Raw genomic sequence first — 17,144 nt, forward strand, 5'->3', positions numbered from 1 at the left:
GATGGACAAAAAAAAACCGAGGCATATCCATCCATACCATGAAGTGCCGTTCAACCGTAAAAAGGAATGACATACGGATACATGCCATAGCTTGGCTGAGTCTTGAAAACATCATGCTAAGTGAAAGAAGCCAGGTACAAAAATTCATATATTGTATGATTCCATTTACCTGAAATATCCAGAATGGCAAATCTACAGACAAAGAGTAGATCAGGGGTTAGCAGGGGTGAGGGGAGGGGAAACAGGGAGGGATTGCAGATAACAACGAGGCTCTACAGAGCTGCAGAGCCACAAGCTGGAAAGAGCCTGGGTCCCTGAATGACTACAAAGTTCCCCCTTGATCTGAAGCCAGGACTGATGTGAACAAGAAACAAACTTCGAATATGTTGAGCTACTACATGTTTGGGTAACTTTGTCGCTGCAGCTTGGCTGACCCTGTCATACATTTCTAATTACGTGAACTCTTCAGGAAATGCATTCCATGCATAAAGCACACCTCTGCCCAAAAACATACATCAGATGGCTTCTAGATCGCCACCGAACAAACCTTAGCCTCCGCTTCTCAGAGATGTTCAGTGCATACTTCCGAATCGACTGGCTATCGAGGTTTTCAGTGATTCCTCCCTCCAGCTGAGAGCTGTAAGAGTCTGTTGGCTTCAGCAAAGTGCCACTTTGCTTGTCTCGGGAAAGAAGGGTTGTCCTCCTGCGTGCAATGGACCGATAGCTTGGCAATTCTTGAAGGAAATTAACAGGTGGAGGAGAAAAGCCACTGGAGTCCACAGAGAGGTTCTCTGGGCAAGAAGAAAAAGAGAACCATCATTGACCACAGTGAGCTTGGGAGCCAACTTAAAAAAAAAAAAAAAACTTTGCATACCTAAATCGTGCAGATGGTCACTAGCTTGCACCACTGACAAAAGCATTTGTACCTTCATTATTCTATTTACCAGGATGGTGATTGGGACAATACCATCATCTGCAAACAGTTCACTTTCAACAGCTGCGTGTGCAAATATGCTTTAGGTGACATAATATCTGAGTTCTAGTGTTTGGATGCAGTCCCTAGCTAGATGTGTGACCTTGGGCAGTTATCTGAACTTGTCTACATTTGTCAGATGGGACCAGTCCTATTTGCGCCAACTATCTTTCCAAAGTATAGGCTATAATGATTTGTAGAACTCTGAAATAAAGCATTATGCAAATGCATAGTGATACCATAAACAGCAACAATAACAATAGTATTGATAGAGCACGTCCTGTGCACCAGGCACTGTGTTAAGAGCTTCACATGCACTCATGGATCTGGGCTGGCTGTGGGATCTGCTCAGACCAACAGAATGCAGCAGAAGTGATGCTGGCCAGTTCTAAGCCTTGCCAGCTTCTCTGTTCTCTAGATCCCAGCTGCTGCCATGTGAACAAGCCCAAGCTGACCTGCTAAACGTTAAAACCACTGGAGCAGGGACGATCACCCCAGCTGAGACCATCCCAGGCCGGCCTGCAGCCAGCTGTCACTCAGCTGACCACAGAGGCTCACACATACTGAGATAGGTACAATTACCAATCCCATTTTACAGATGAGAAAGTTGATGGGTTGCCCAACCCCATGCCCAGGTCCTCAGAGCTCTGCAGGGTCAGACACTTGTCTGTGTCTAGAGGGTTCTTTGCTCCCCAACTACACATTTTTTAAGATCTTTCAGATACTAAGATGGTTTCCTCCTCCCATTTCCTCTTCCTCAGAGCCTTTGCATATGCTGTTCCCACTGTCTGCAATGAACTTACCACACCTATTTATCCTATTAGCTCCGACTCACATGTCACTTCCTCAGGGAAACCACCTCTGCCCCACTGCACTATTACAGGTGCCTTGTTACACATCCCCCCGACACACACACACACACACACACACACACTAAGTCTTTTATAGCATATAACAATTTGTAAATATATATTTGCAAATAAATTTGTGCGATTGTGTGAGTACATCTGTCTCCTCCAGGAGACTGGAAAGAAGTTCTCAGAAGGCAGGAACTAGGATGATGTCTTCACCACTGCACCCCAGGACCTAGCATCATCCTTGACTCAGAAGGTAATTTAATAAATGCTCATTAGATGGATGGATGGATGGATGGATGGATGGATGGTTGGATGAAGGGTTGGATGGGAAGATGGATGGATGGATGGATGGATGAATGGATGGGTGGGAAGATGGATTGAAAGATGGATGGATGGATGGATGGATGGATGGATAGAAAGATGGATAGATGAATGGATGGATGGTTTGATGGATGGTTGGATGGATGGGAAGATGGATGGATGAACGGATGGATTGCTAATTTGCCCATACTTAATTTGTGAGTAGGGGCACTGAAAACGAACCAGGCCTGCCTGACTCAGAAATACAGATTTGTTCTACTACATCAGGCCACTGTTGGAGGCCAAGTTTTGCTGTGGCTTATGCTGTGGGTCTAAGAAGGGAGGGCCTTCCACTGAAGCTGAGGGACACCACCTTCAAGATGGGTTTTATGCCTGATCCAATTTTAGTTGTGGAAAGATTACCTTTAATGGAGAAAGGACACAGGGAGCGGAAGTAGGAAACAGCCATAATTACCTAAGCAATTACCTCTATAGGCAGCAAAACTTCTAAGGCTTAATATTAGATGCTAAATTGCTTGGGTTTGAATCCTAGCTCGTTGATCATTAGTGTGTGTGTCTTTGGGAAAGTTACTTAACCTTTGAACTTCAGTTTCCTCATCTCAAATATTCATTCAACAAATGTATCTACCATGTGTCCTATCTGGAGCTAGAGATACTGCCGTGAACAAAGGAAATGCCCTATTCACATGGCACTTACATACTGACGGGGCTGGGGAAGATTAGACAGTAAACAGGTGATGAATATTATGTCAGGAGGTGATAAGGGCAAAAACAAAAATAGAGTGGGGTAAGGAGACACGTGACAGTCAGAATGCACCAGTTCTGAGAAGGTGGGTCAGGTATGGTCTCTGTACTAAAGTAGCACTTAAGCTGAGGCTGAACAGAGGGCATAAGCTCTGTGTATATTTGGGGAAGGGCATCCCAGGAGAGGGAAACAGCAAGTGCAAAGGCCCTGAGACAGGGTGTGTAAGGTGGGCTTGAGGAAGAGCATGGAAGCCTATGTGGCTGGAGAAGAGTGAATGAACAGGAACTTCATAGGTTGTGTTGTTGTTGACCTCTGATGAGCCACACCAGCCCCTCCACAGTCCCCTCCCCTTGAATCTGTCTTGGATCTATGACTTGTTTTAGCCAGAGGTCGCAATAGAAATGTTGCTCTGCCAATTCTAGCCTCAAGCCTTAAAAGGGCCTGGAAGTTCCCACTTCTGTGCAGTTGGGACCCCAAAGTGGCCATGTAAGAAGTCTGGCAATGCTGCTGGGACCATCATGTGGAGAGGAAGAGGCCCCAAGTGTCCGAAGAAGAGACCCAAGGAAACAGCGAGAACCATAGTCTCTGGCTCTGACCTCAGTGAGCTGTTGCAGCCAGCCCCCAGCCCTTGGGCCATCCTCATGGAGCACCACCATGGGCATGAAGAGGCCTTCTGGAAGCTCCAGACCCAACAGACATGACATACAGCAGAGCAAACCATCTCTTCCATGCCCTGCTGATTTCCCGGCGCACAGAATGAGCAGAAACAATAAAACAGCATAAGCCATCACGTTTGAAGTAGTGTGTTAACAACAACAGGCAGATGGGACAGGGAGCATGGAAAAGCAGAGGTTAAAGAGGTGCCTGGGGCCAGACTGAGTCAGACTCTGTGGGCTGGCTGTGACGCTTGAATGTGGGGGACGGAGGGCTTGCAGCCAAAGCCCGTTGAGACCTGACCACATTTTCAAGGATCACCCTGGAGGCTGCCAGGCCAAGCACGGGACTCATGGGGTGGGGGTAGGTGGGGGGAGCAGCTTCTGAGCATTAAAGGCAACCACATGGGGAGAAACACTCAGCATAGCCGCTGGCACACAGTGGGCTCCATCAATGTACTTATAGCTAATAGGAGGAGGGAGCCCTGGGGAAGGGGAAACCAACCAAGGCCTCACTCTCTGAGCAGGAGTCTGACGGTGCAGATTTGTAACGTTGGCCTCTCTGATGAGCATGTTCAGACACAACGGGACAGCTGTCCCACTGCAGATGACACACAGACACGCGCCTGGAGCCCTGCCAGCTGCTGGGTACAAGCGGGTGAGTCTCACTCAACCTTCCACTTCCCTGCTCCCGCGCGCCCAGAGGATATGATCCACTTCCATTAGTAACAGCGGGCAAACGCAGTTTGGGGTGTGGGGAGCACAGGGGCCTGGAGGCTAAGAGTCCAGGCCCTGGCTGGAAGCCACTCCTTCTGGAGAGCAACAAAGAGCTCCTATTAACTGCAAACAAAGGTCTTTGAATACAGAGCACCACCCAGCAACTGAATATTCAGCAACTGTAGGGTCAGGAACCTAGGGCAGGAGCTGGAGCCTGGGTTGGCTTGTCACCCACTAGCCAGGCCACCCCAGGAGAGACAATGACTGCCTCAGGGTCACATGGGTTTTTTTTCTCAGGAATGGGGCATATGATATCACGGACCTCATCAGCGTGATCATGACAGTGGCATTGCAAACCACACGAATAATATTAGCTAGGATTTACTAAGCCTGTACCTTGTGCTAGGCTATGGGAGGTACTGAGTATGCTTCAATAGAATCATCCCATTTTGTGGATGAAGAAACTGAGGTTTGGAGAGGTGAAGGGCCTTGCCCATGCACCCAGCTAGGAAGTGTTGGAATGAGCAACCTGTCACAGGTCTGCCAAATGCCAAAGCTGTAGTCCTTAGTGTGACATGATTCAGTGGGCCACAGATTTGAGAGTGCTCTGTGAACACTAAAGATAGAAATTATTTCATGGCGGGGTGCCTGGGTGGCTCAGTGGTTAAAGCCTCTGCCTTCGGCTCAGGTCATGATCTCAGGGTCCTGGGATCGAGTCCCGCATCGGGCTCTCTGCTCAGCAGGGAGCCTGCCTCCTCCTCCTGTCTCTCTCTCTCTGCCTGCCTCTCTGCCTACTTGTGATCTGTCTGTCAAATAAATTAAAAAAAAAAAAAATTTAAAAAAAAAAAAAGAAATTATTTCATGGCTCCTCTCTATACTCCTATTCATATTCCATAACAACAGTCCCTGGTGGAAAACTGTAGTTTCAAAATGGCGGTCATCGAAGGGGACTGACTTATCCTCTTCAGACATTCTTGGGAAGTGCTTCATCTTCAAACAGAGAAAAAAAATCACAAGCCTACCTTTGAACACAGGCATCACTCTTTCTGTCACGAAGATCCACCTTTCCTCATTTTCACACAGGACCACACATCTGTCAAAGCATGACATCACCTGATTTCCCACGCCCACCTGCAGCGGTAGCCGGGGAAGGCTTCACTGGCCCGGCTTTTCAACAGGGAAATTGGGGCCCAGAGAAATGGCGGCTCGCCCAAGGCTTTGCTATCATGACAGACTCCAGTTCTACCTTCTTAGAAAGACAGGCTGCATCATCTCTCAGAGCGCTGCTTTTTTCTCATCCTTCAAGAATAAGAATGTCTCCTTACAGCTACTGTCAGATATTCTCCTGAGTTGGTCCAGCTGAGAGTGTCGTCGGCACAGCCAACGAGGTCCTGTGCTCAGTGTGTGGCAGCCTGTTGGCCATTTATATGGGAGGCAGGAGCGTTTTTGAGACATTGGGGGGTCTCCATCTAGGAATGTCTAGAATCTGTTGGCCATTGGAACCGGATTTCAGCAACTAGGAGATTATTATTTAGGTGGGAGGATGACTGGGTAATTGCAGGAGATGTGGGGTCAGGGTGGGCATTAAGTACGTCTTCGGATATCTGGCATCCTTCCAGGGTAAGGAAAAAGTCAGCCTCTCAGACTTAGAGCAGTGTCTTGCTCATGGAGAGCCCTCCATCTGAAGGATGAATGAATGAATGGGCAGAGGAATGGGCACCTGTAGGGCCTCCTTCAGTCCCAACTTTCTCGGTAGCTCTTTCCATAGGCACGGACACTCCCAGGATGTGGGCACAGGCCAACTGTGACCTAAATGGGACTAAAACCACCACCAGCCTCCCTTGAGTGTCTGCCAAGAACCTAGCCCAACCGTATTTGGTGCTGGGTTCACATCAGGGTTTTTCTTTCCCTTTGCAGAATCACGGAAACTCCCGGCACTAAGGGACCTTCTGGGTCATCTGGTTCAGGCCTCTCGCCAGCTGCTGGGGGGAATGAGTTCTGTTTGACAAACTGCATGGAGCCCCTCTCTGCAGGAGGCTCTAGAGAGGAGGGTTTTGCAGACTTGCTGCCTGCCTCAGTGAGCTTTCACTCGCTCCTTCTGCCCTACCTCCCGAGTGCCCATCCCACTGCAATCATCCCTAGTCCTATCCTCCTGCCTAACTGTTTACTTGCACTTTGTCTCTGACCTTCTCCCTCCCCACGCTTAGGACTAGCAACCTTCGTCAGGGCAGGGAGCCCATCTCTGTCCTGCACTGCTGAGTCCCCAGGGTCTAGCACAGAACCCAACACACAGTGGATGCTCGATAAACACCTGCTGAATGAATGAATGAATGAATGAATCTAGTCCATGGGATACAGGCAATGTTGGCTCACCTACCAGACAGACCAAAGCATGTGCTTAGCACACCAGCAAAGCAGGGGTACCAGAAAGCAAGAAAAACATTAAGGAATTTAACCACTGAATATCATTCTTTTCTATATGGATGATATATACTCTTTTTTTCACAATTAAACAAAAATTTAGAGGAGGAAAAATAAGCTGGCAAAAAATAATGATTGGGATGTTGATGGTATGTTTTATCCTTCTATTCAAGGTACTTCACACAAACGAGCCTTATTAGAAGCAAGCTTTGCTGTTATCAAGAAATGATCAAATGGCTTGGGTACATCCATTGTGAGGTTGCCAATAAGGCAATGTAGACATTGATTTCAAAACTTTTTGGACTTCTTTCCACTCAGATTCTTTGACATTGTTATTTTGGATGCTAACTGGAGGTAGAGGACCTCAAGTAATTTGTGCTCACAGCCCACCCTAACCCTAAACCAAGGGGTCACAGCTGAAGGGATCTAGTTGAATCCACTAGGACATCTCCACCAAGTGGTCCAAGGCCAGAGTTTTATTACTGTCCTCCTCATGGAAAGGCCACACGCCTGCCCATCCATCCATCCATCCATCCATCCAGTTGCTCACTCCAAAACATTTCCTCAGCAACTGCTAGGTGCCAGCCAAGCACTGTTCTAAGACTGGGACATAGCCTTGAATACATCCCACAAATTCCCTTGCCTTTATGGGACTTACATTCTAGCCAGAGGAGACCAACAGCAATCAAGTTAAGAACAATGTATTTCAGATGCTGACAGTGCATGGAGAAAAATAAGGCAGGGATGGGTTTAAGCAAAGCCTACAGGAAGGGAGGGAAAGAGCCACAGAGCTATCCAAGGGAAAGAGAAGAGCAAGGGCAAAGGCCCTGAGGCAGGACTGTGCCCAGTCAATTCAAGGAACAAGAGGAAGGCCAGTGTGGCTGAAGGAGAGTCAGCAGAGAGGAGAGTGATGGGGTAAGAGTTGTGGGAAGAAAGAGGCCAGACCACACAGGGTCTGCAGGCCATGGTGAGGACTCTGGCTTTTAGTCTAGTAAGGTGGGAGCCATGCGGGGTTTTGAGCAGCGGCAGGACATTATCTTACTCAGATTTAACAAGAGCTCTCTGGCTGGCCCCGTGGCTATTTCTGTCGTTGAGCTGCACAGCTTGACATGGCTATATCCCATGCCAGGGCATCATATGTCAGGCTGCACTGTCCTTTTGCAATGATGGACATGTTCTGTATCTGTACTGTCTAGTATGCTGACCACCAGCCACACGTGGCTACTGAGCAATTGAAATGTGGCTGGTAAGACTAAGGAATTTTTAATTTTATCAGATGTCATTAAATTTATATTGCATAGCCCCATGTGGCCAGTAGCTACTGGATTGAACAATGTAGAGAGGCCTCGTTCTTTACAGTCCAAAGCCTGGTCTGAGAGGGGAGGAGCCAGGGGCCTTGGGAGCCTCCTCCATCTGCCAGACTTCAGAACTAACTGCCAGGCTGGGAGGACCTGTATGAGTCACGCTACCTGGCCCCTGGGTGAGGCCTAGGGACTGGCTGGGGCCAAGGCTTTATGACCAGATGAGCAAACAGTCTTCATGAGGAGTGACTAACTGGGTAATCAGAGTGACGCTGGGCCCTGGACCGGAATCTCCTGGCTTTCAGGTAGGTGGGGCATCCGGTGGGCTATCTGGGGAGCAATCACTGTGATTCTGTCTGTCTGGAGAGAAGACAAACAGGACAGAGTTCCTCCAAAGCCCACAACCTGGATTCAAATCTCAGGCCTACTTGTTACCTTACTGAACATTCCATGCCTCAGTTTCCCCACCTATAAAATGGCGATAGGAGTTCCATCTGAACAGGACCACCTTGAGGATTAGGCGGCAACTATACACTTAGAAAAAGGTCAACAAACCTTACAATTTCCTTACTATCATCACCCAGGCTCTTGCCACAACTACTCATCTCTGCCATTGTTGCAGGAAAGCAGCCATAATCCACAAATGAATGGGCATGATTGTGTTCTAATAAAACTTTATTTATTAAAAATAGGTGGCAGGCTGGATTTGGCCCATGGGCTGTAGTATGCAGACTCCTGGCTTACAGCAGTGCCTGGCATACTGTACTATATATGTCTGGTTATTTACTGAAGAACTCAATGTACAGAACGGTTTCATGTTTGCTATGAGGGATTCTTGCTACAGACCACGCTACTCCTTATGTGGAACGTTTCTCTTCCTGACCAAGACTTTTCCAAAAAAGATTTCCAATGTTCCTGGAAGCATCTAGGACTTCATTGAGCATTTACCAGGCACCATGATTATGCCAAACCCTTTATATACTCAGCTCCCATGATGCTCACCATCATGTCACTGCATGGGTCCTTCTTTTTTTTTTAAGGATTTTATTTTTTATTTGACTGACACAGATCACAAGTAGTCAGAGAGGCAGGCAGAGAGAGAGGAAGGGAAGCAGGTTCCCCACTGAGCAGAGAGCCCGACGCGGGGCTTGATCCCAGGGCCCTGGGATCATAACCTGAGCCAAAGGCAGAGGCTTTAACCCACTGAGCCACCCAGGCACGCCTGCATGGGTCCTTCTCGAGTGTTACCTTCATCTTGCAATAAAGAAGTTCAGAGAACTTTGCCCAAGGTCAAGCCAAAGTCTGACACCCCCGGCAATTAGCATGGTACGTGGCACATCGTAAATCAAATAAACATCTCTCAAATGAACACACGGACACATTGGCTCCAGAGTCACAACATTAATGTCCTTCTATTTCAGCAGCTCATCAGTAACTTCTCAGAGCCTCAGTTTCCAGGGGTGTAAAATGGGCAAATCACACTTAGTGAGTTGCTGTGAATAATTTAAGAAATCTACGTGAGTCCAAAGTCAAAATGCTGACCAGGCCGAATGGATCCTCAGGAACCGGCTCCTGCCTGCCTGACTTCGTCCCCTCTTCTCCTCCTCTAGGCTCCAGGCTGAGCCCTCCTCAAATACACCAAGGTCATGCCCACCTCCACCTACCTCGGCGAGACTTCTCTGATCACCTCAGCTAAGTAGGGCCTCCCCCTCTCTAGCTCATCACCCCTTTACTTCCTTCTCAGCAGTTACGGTTAGCTGTTAACTACCCTATTTTCCTCTTTACCTGTTCAGCGAGTGTCTCCCCTGCTTGGCCAGACACTTCCGGAAAGCATGTCTCTGGCCTGTCTCTCTCACTACTTGGTTCCTCGCCTGGTACTGGGTCACGGTTCATACAGGGTCAGTTCCCTTCCTCCTCCTCCTCCTCCTCCTGCTGCTGGTGGCGGGGTGGGTGGGTGGGGGAGCCCCACCAAAGGTCTGGGTGGTCCCACACTCAAACAAAGCTCCTTTAAAAAGCAACCAGATGCAACAAAGCTTACAACACTGAAAAGTCATTTCCCCCTTTTATCCCTCTAAATTCTTCACTTCCTGAAAACAAAACAAAACAAGCCAATGGGCCTTTGGGCCTAATCTGGCCTGAGTTGCTGGGCAGAGCTCACTCAGCCTCTTCAGACAGAGTGGGGAAAAACAACTCAAGTCAGATGGCTGGCTGGCTTACCAGAGAACCATCGTGGCCTTTCGTGCCCTTTCATGGCCTTCCGTGGCCTGTGTAGTCTCTGGCTGTGTCCTGACCTGCAGAAGATCCCTCTCTTCTGGGGCACCTTTAAGGATGACAAGTAATGTCACCTGACGCATGGGCTTAGCAGATAAGGGGAACAAAATAAATACTGCGGGATTAATGGTTAGTGTCTTCCAGTTTAAGACAATGTGTCAGACTAAAACAACCCAAATAGTTGACTAACTATATAACTAATAGCGCAACCCCGAAAATAGAGGTATACGGCACATGAAATCATCAAGTTTTACAATATTAAGGCTAGAGAAGGTTCAAGCAATAATAATATAATAATAACAGCAACAGGACCATTTGAGTGTTCAGTATCTCCCAGGTGTGGTACTCACTCTTCAACGTTGCCTATCTCAGTAAATCCTCTCAGGAACCAGGGCGCCTGGGTGACTCAATTGCTCAGTGTCTGACTCTAGATTTTGGCTCAGGTCATGATCTCAGGGTCGTGCTATCGGACCTGGGGGTTGGGCTCCATGCTCAGTGGGGAGTCTGTTTGGATCCTCTCCCTCTGCCCCTCCCCCCAGCGCTCTCACTAAAATCAATCAATCAATCAATCAATCTTTTAAAAAAATCCTCTCAGGAAGCCTGGGTTAAGCATCTACCTTCAGCTCTGGTCATGATCCCAGGGTCCTGGGATCGAGCCCCACATAGGGCTCCCTGCTCAGCGGGGAGCCTACTTCTCCCTCTCCCACTGCCTCTGCTTATGCTCCTCTCTCACTGTCTCACTCTCTCTGTCAAATAAATAAATAAAATCTTAAAAAAAAAAAATCCTCTCAGCGACTTCTAGCTGATAGGAATACGGCTATTCTCATTTTACAGAGAAGAAAACTGAAGGTCAGAGAGGTAACAGGACTTGCTCAAGGTCACACACCAGATAATCATCCACATTGGGATTTATACCTGGACTGGGCAGATTTCATAAAAACTACTGCCAGATGTCTTCTTCTTTTTTTTTTTTTTAAAGATTTTATTTATTAATTTGTCAGAGAGAGAGAGAGAGAGAGAGCGAGCACAGGCAGACAGAGTGGCAGGCAGAGGCAGAGGGAGAAGCAGGCTCCCCACAGAACAAGGAGCCTGATGCGGGACTCGATCCCAGCACGCTGGGATCATGACCTAAGCCGAAGGCAGCGGCTTAACCAACTGAGCCACCCAGGCGTCCCAGCAGATGTCTTCTTTACTTACCTTAACACAAAACAAAAACAAAAAAACAAACCAGGTCCCAGCCCTCACTCACAGAAGGAGTATAAAGAGGTAGCTTAATTTTATTCCTTTACCTTTCCAAGTGTTCCTGCTCCAAAGGCCCAGACCGAGTCCCACCCTGTGGAAAATAGGGTCAATCCAAACACAGTCACCCTTCCCCAAGTGCTGCCCCAGGGCAAGGAGAGAGGAGAGGTGAGCAGCTCTGAAGCCTTCACGAGCAGCTCTGAAGCCTTCACGTAAGTTGCAATCCTGACCGGCCGCCACATGATGACAATCAGCCCATCTTGGTTGAGTCTGTTGGGTTCCCCCAATGAACTATGGGGTAATGGTCACAGGAAACCCCCACATAAGGGTTAAGAGTCCCTGAGTTTAGGGGAGCCTGGGTGGCTCAGTGGGTAAGTCTCTGCCTTCAGCTCAGGTCATGATCTCAGGGTCCAGGGATCGAGTCCCACATCGGGCTCCCTGCTCAGCAGGGAGCCTGCTTCCCCCTCTCTCACTCTGCCTGCCTCTCTGCCTACTTGTGATCTGTCTGTCAGATAAATAAATCTTTAAAAAAAAAAAAAAAAGAGGGGCGCCTGGGTGGCTCAGTGGGTTAAAGCCTCTGCCTTCGGCTCAGGTCATGGTCCCGGTGTCCTGGGATCGAGCCCCGCATCGGGCTCTCTGCTCAGCAGGGAGCCTGCCTCCTCTTCTCTCTCTCTCTGCCTGCCCCTCTGTCTACTTGTGATATCTATCTGTCAAATAAATAAATAAAATCTTTAAAAAAAAAAAAAAAAGAGTCCCCGAGTTTGGCCAACCCTCAGAAAGTTAAGCACAGAATGACCATAGGATCCAGTGACTCCACTCCTAAGTATATACCCAAGAGAGCTGAAAACAGATGTTCATCAAACACTTGTACATAAGTGCTCACAGCAGCCTTTTTCCTAGTAGTCCGAAGACGGAAATAATCCAAATGTCCATCAACAGATGAACAGACATACAAACAGCGAGATAACCACACAAGGGAATATTACTCAGCCATAAAAACAAATGAAGGACTGCCACATGCTGCCACACGGAGGAGCCTTGAAAACTTTCTTTCTGCTAAGTGAAGAAGCCAGTCACAAGAGGTCACAGTATTGTATGAGCCCATTTATAGGCGATGTCCGGAATGGGGCCATCCATAGAGACAGAATGCAGATTGCTGGTAGCCAGGGGCTAGGTGTAGGGGAAATCTGGGAGTGATCGCTTAATGGGCACAGGGCTCCCTTTGGGGCTGAGGAAAATGTCTAGGAACTGGACAGAGGCAGTGGTTGCACAACACTAATGTACTAAATGTACTAAATGCCACTGAATTGTATACTTTCAAGTGGTTGATTCCGTTACATGAATCATACCTCAGTTTAAAAGTCATTGCGTGCCAGTTGAAGATGATCTAGGATGAAGTATTTACCAAATGGAATATGATAAACATTTGGTAAACGGGAAAAGCCACCAGGAGTCATTCCATGCAGTAAACATAGAACATGCCAGCAACCAGGGGGCTCAGGGACCTGGGGGTGGGCAAATGTCTCCTGGGGGGTACCTTAGGTAGGGTGGGGTCTTTGCCTCTCCGAGGAGGAGACATTCAAACTGAGATCAAGCAGAGGAATAGTAACTACAAGACCTGAGGAGGAGAACACTGGAAGGGACCAATAGCCTGGGGTGAAGGGAAAGCAGCAGGGGTTGGGGAGTGATAGCCAGGGGCCAGCTCAAGAGGCAATCCTCTTTAGAGGCCCTGGGAGAAGGTGGTCTTCCAACTTTTACTCCTGTCAGAACCTTCATTGATAGTTGTGGAAACTGAGGCAAATCACTGTCTGAACTTGGGTCTGCTCCATTCTGAAATCCCTGCTCTTAAAAATGATATAACTCGGGGCACCTGGGTGACTCAGTGGGTTAAAGCCTCTGCCTTTGGCTCAGGTCACGATCCTAGGGTCATAGGATCGAGCCCCTCATTGGGCTCTCTGCTTGTTGGGGAGCCTGCTTCCCCCCCTCTCTGCCTGCCTCTCAGCCTACTTGTGATCTCTATCAAATAAATAAATAAAATTTTTTTAAAAAATGATATAGGGGCGCCTGGGTGGCTCAGTGGTTAAAGCCTCTGCCTTCGGCTCAGGTCATGATCTCAGGGTCCTGGGATCAAGTCCCGCGTCTGGCTCTCTGCCTGCCTCTCTGCCTACTCATGATCTGTCTGTCAAATTAAAAAAAAAAAAAAAAATCTAAAAAAAAAATTTTAAAAAAATTTAAAAATGATATAACTCAAGAGAAGCAAGAATACAGCTCAACGGATGCTTGGGCAGGGTGAGTCCTGTGGACCAGGTGGACATGGATCAGGGACACAGAGTCCAGCCTGCAAGAGGGGAGGCAGTCAGGGAAGGCTTCCAGGAGGAAGTGGCACCGGACTGAAAGAGGAGTATGCCTTATAATGGAACAAGGTGATGAATGGCACCCATGGCAGAGGGAACAGGAGGGGCTTTATAGACTCTAGAAGCATCGTTGGATGAAATCATGAAAGGCATCCCACTCAACTAATATTCCCTGAAGGCCTACTATGCACCAAGCACAGTACTAAGCATGGGACATGATGGTAAGACAAACAGGCCCAGCCCTTGTCTTCCTGGGACTCATCATCTAGTGGGGAACAGAGATGTTATCAACAACAGTTAACACTTATATGGTGCTGTGGCAGCCAGTCTCCAGGGTGGCTGCCAGTGATCCTCTCCCCACAAATACCCTGACATTCACACCTTTCCATGGGTCCTCTCTACACTGAACAGGGCTGATCCATGTGACCAATAAAATGCTGCAGAAATTTAAAAAAAAAAAAATACTGCAGAAATAACAGGGTGTGAGAGGCACCTGGGTGGCTCAGTGGTTAAGCATCTGCCTTCAGCTCAGGTCATGATCTTAGTGTCCTGGGATCGAGCCCCACTTTGGGCTCCCTGCTTAGCGGGAAGCCTGCTTTCCCTCTCCTAGTCCCCCTGCTTATGTTCCCTCTCTCGCTGTGTCTCTCTCTGTCAAAAAATAAATTCTTTAAAAAAAAAAAAAAGAAAGAAAAAGAAAGAAAGAAAAGAAATAACAGGGTGTGATCTCCAAGCTCTCCAGATGATAAAAGGCATTAGGTTTCTTCCATGCTCTCTCCTGGATCATATGCTCCAGGGAAAGCCATGTCCACAGGGCACTCAAGCAGCCTCTGGGAGGTCGGTACTGAGAGGCTTCCTGCCAACAGCCAATGTCCATTTGCCATTCCTATGAGCAAGTCATTTTTGGAAGGGATCTGTCGGCCCCCAGCAAGCTTTCAGAGGATGGCATCCCAGGCCCTCACCATGAATCCGGCCTCGTAAGAGACCCTGAGCCAGAACCAGATAGGTCATCCCCAAATTCCTGGCTTGGAGAAACTGTGAGATATCACTATTTTAAGCTTAGAGAAGTTTGGGGATAATTTGTTACACAGTATAGATAATATAAGTACTTACCAAGTCTTTTATGTTAATTAACTCTAATCCTTATACTGACCTCCTGAAGTAGATACCATCATGACTTCCATTTAATACATAAGGAAGGGGTGCCTGGGTGGCTCAGTTGGTTAAGCATCTGCCTTCAGCTTGGGTCATGTTCCCAGGGTCCTGGGATAGAGCCCCGCATCGGGCTCCCCATTTGGCAGGAAGCCTGCTTTTCCCTCCCCCATCCCCCCTGCTTGTGTTCCCTCTCTTGCTGTGTCTCTCTCTGTCAAGTAAAAATCTTTTTTTTTTTTTTTAAAGATTTTATTTATTTATTTGTCAGAGAGTGAGCACAGGCAGACAGAGTGGCAGGCAGAGGCAGAGGGAGAAGCAGGCTCCCCGCCGAGCAAGGAGCCCGATGTGGGACTCGATCCCAGGACGCTGGGATCATGACCTGAGCTGAAGGCAGCCGCTTAACCAACTGAGCCACCCAGGTATCCCAAGTAAAAAATCTTTAACACACACACACATAAGGAAAACTGAGGCACGAAGCACTTAAGTTCTTTGCAGAAAGGCAAGACCAGGACATGGAAAATGAGGATTTGCATTTGGGAGTCCAGAGTCCAGATTCTCAACCTCTACACCACAGATGCCAATGTGGCTTTGGCTACACTTCATTCATCCATTCATTCATTCAACACATGTCCATCATCTACTATATACCAGACATTGTTCTATATCCTAGGAGAAGAAAACAAAGCCCCTACTTCTCATGGGACCTACATTTGAGAAGGAGAGACAGCTAAGAGACAAGACAATCAAACCAGATGACTTCAGATGGTGGTAAGTGCTTTGAAGACATTAGCAAGGAAACCAGTCAGGGGAAGAGAGATGAGGGCTGAGCACAATGGGAAACCACTGGAAAGTTTTAACTTAAGAAGGGGAATGAGGGGCGCCTGGGTGGCTCAGTGGGTTAAAGCCTCTGCCTTCGGCTCAGGTCATGATCCCAGGGTCCTGGGATGGAGCCCCGCATCGGGCTCTCTGCTCGGCGGGGAGCCTGCTTCCCTTCCTCTCTCCCTCTGCCTGCCTCTCTGCCTACTTGTGATCGCTGTCTGCCAAATAAATAAATAAATAAATAAATAAAGAAGGGGAACGATATGATCTGTTTCATCATTTAGAAGGATGCATATTTCCCAATCTGTAAACCAGAACCCCTTTGTCTCCTGCCCGGCTCCAACTGTCCTCCCGTGATGCCCATACAGCAGGCCACCATTTACAAAGTACAACAAAGTTACAAACACAGTCCCTTCTGAGCCTCCCAGCCATGCTGGTGGATACAAGGTCATAAAGCATCATTTGTCCGAGGGACAGGAAGACCTTTTAGTCAGAGGGGCCAGTTATGACTCTTCTAAAAAAGATGTCTAGAGAATCTCCTTTAACACCCAGCAAAGATCCATGATAGATGAATCTCATCATGTCCCCGTAGGGAAACCAGGGTCAGCATCTTAAAGGTGATGGATTGTGCTAAAATAAGAGGAAGATAAATGGAAACCAACTAGGAAAATACTTGAATGGCTGCCATTAAAAGGCTGAAGTTGGGCTGATGTCAGCACTATTAACAAGCTAGCAAATAATTAGCATCAAATGGAATTTGACTTCTGCCTTTTGATTCCTGAGCAAGTTCCCAGGGTTTGGATCTCTCTAAAATGTCTTTCTTCTTCCTTTTCTTCTCCTAGATGTGAAGAACAATCCAATCATAAGGGCCCCATGTCCAAATCCACACCCATGGTTTACTGTAAATCCTTGTAACAAAATTTCTATTCTCAAATAGAAATAGAGGAAACGCTGCTTATAAAACTCACAGCAGGGTCTTGTGTTTTGTTAAGGACAAAGGTAAGATGGGAATGCTGTAAGAAGCCTGCCTAGGTGCTGGCAACTTTTCTATCTCAACCGGGTGGCAGTTGTACATGTTTATGTAAAAATCCAGTTTAGACGTCACTGTAAGTTTTACTCAGTAAAAAAGGACAAAAATGATAACACTTGGCTGTCTACCGTTTTTTTTGGTGCCTTTCTATGTACTAGGCACTTCCCATATTTTTCTCTCAATTGATTCTACTAACATCCTGGTCCTATTTTACTGCTGAAGAATCCGAGGCTCAGAGAAGGCAAGCCATTTACCAAAGATACACAGCAATACACAGCCAAGGCGGAATTCGTT

At 47.6% G+C, this 17,144-nt stretch overlaps 1 protein-coding gene and 1 long non-coding RNA gene across 5 annotated transcripts in view; one reads left to right on the plus strand and one right to left on the minus strand.

Moving 5' to 3' along the window:
- TMC7 (transmembrane channel like 7) overlaps window positions 1-17,144 on the minus strand; it is a 59,503-nt gene that overhangs the window by 41,712 nt on the left and 647 nt on the right. For all 4 annotated transcript variants that reach the window (XM_047714433.1, XM_047714431.1, XM_047714434.1 and 1 more), the window contains exon 2: window positions 548-791. In XM_047714433.1, the coding sequence (XP_047570389.1) occupies window positions 548-791 (244 nt within the window). The remainder of the gene's footprint in view (window positions 1-547; window positions 792-17,144) is intronic.
- LOC125091036 (uncharacterized) lies at window positions 8,116-17,015 on the plus strand. Its single transcript, XR_007124559.1, has 3 exons — window positions 8,116-8,293; window positions 15,672-15,769; window positions 16,663-17,015. It is a non-coding gene; the product is annotated as an uncharacterized LOC125091036 (long non-coding RNA).

Source organism: Lutra lutra, chromosome 18 (genome assembly GCF_902655055.1).
Source record: "Lutra lutra chromosome 18, mLutLut1.2, whole genome shotgun sequence".
Lineage (NCBI taxonomy): Eukaryota > Metazoa > Chordata > Mammalia > Carnivora > Mustelidae > Lutra > Lutra lutra.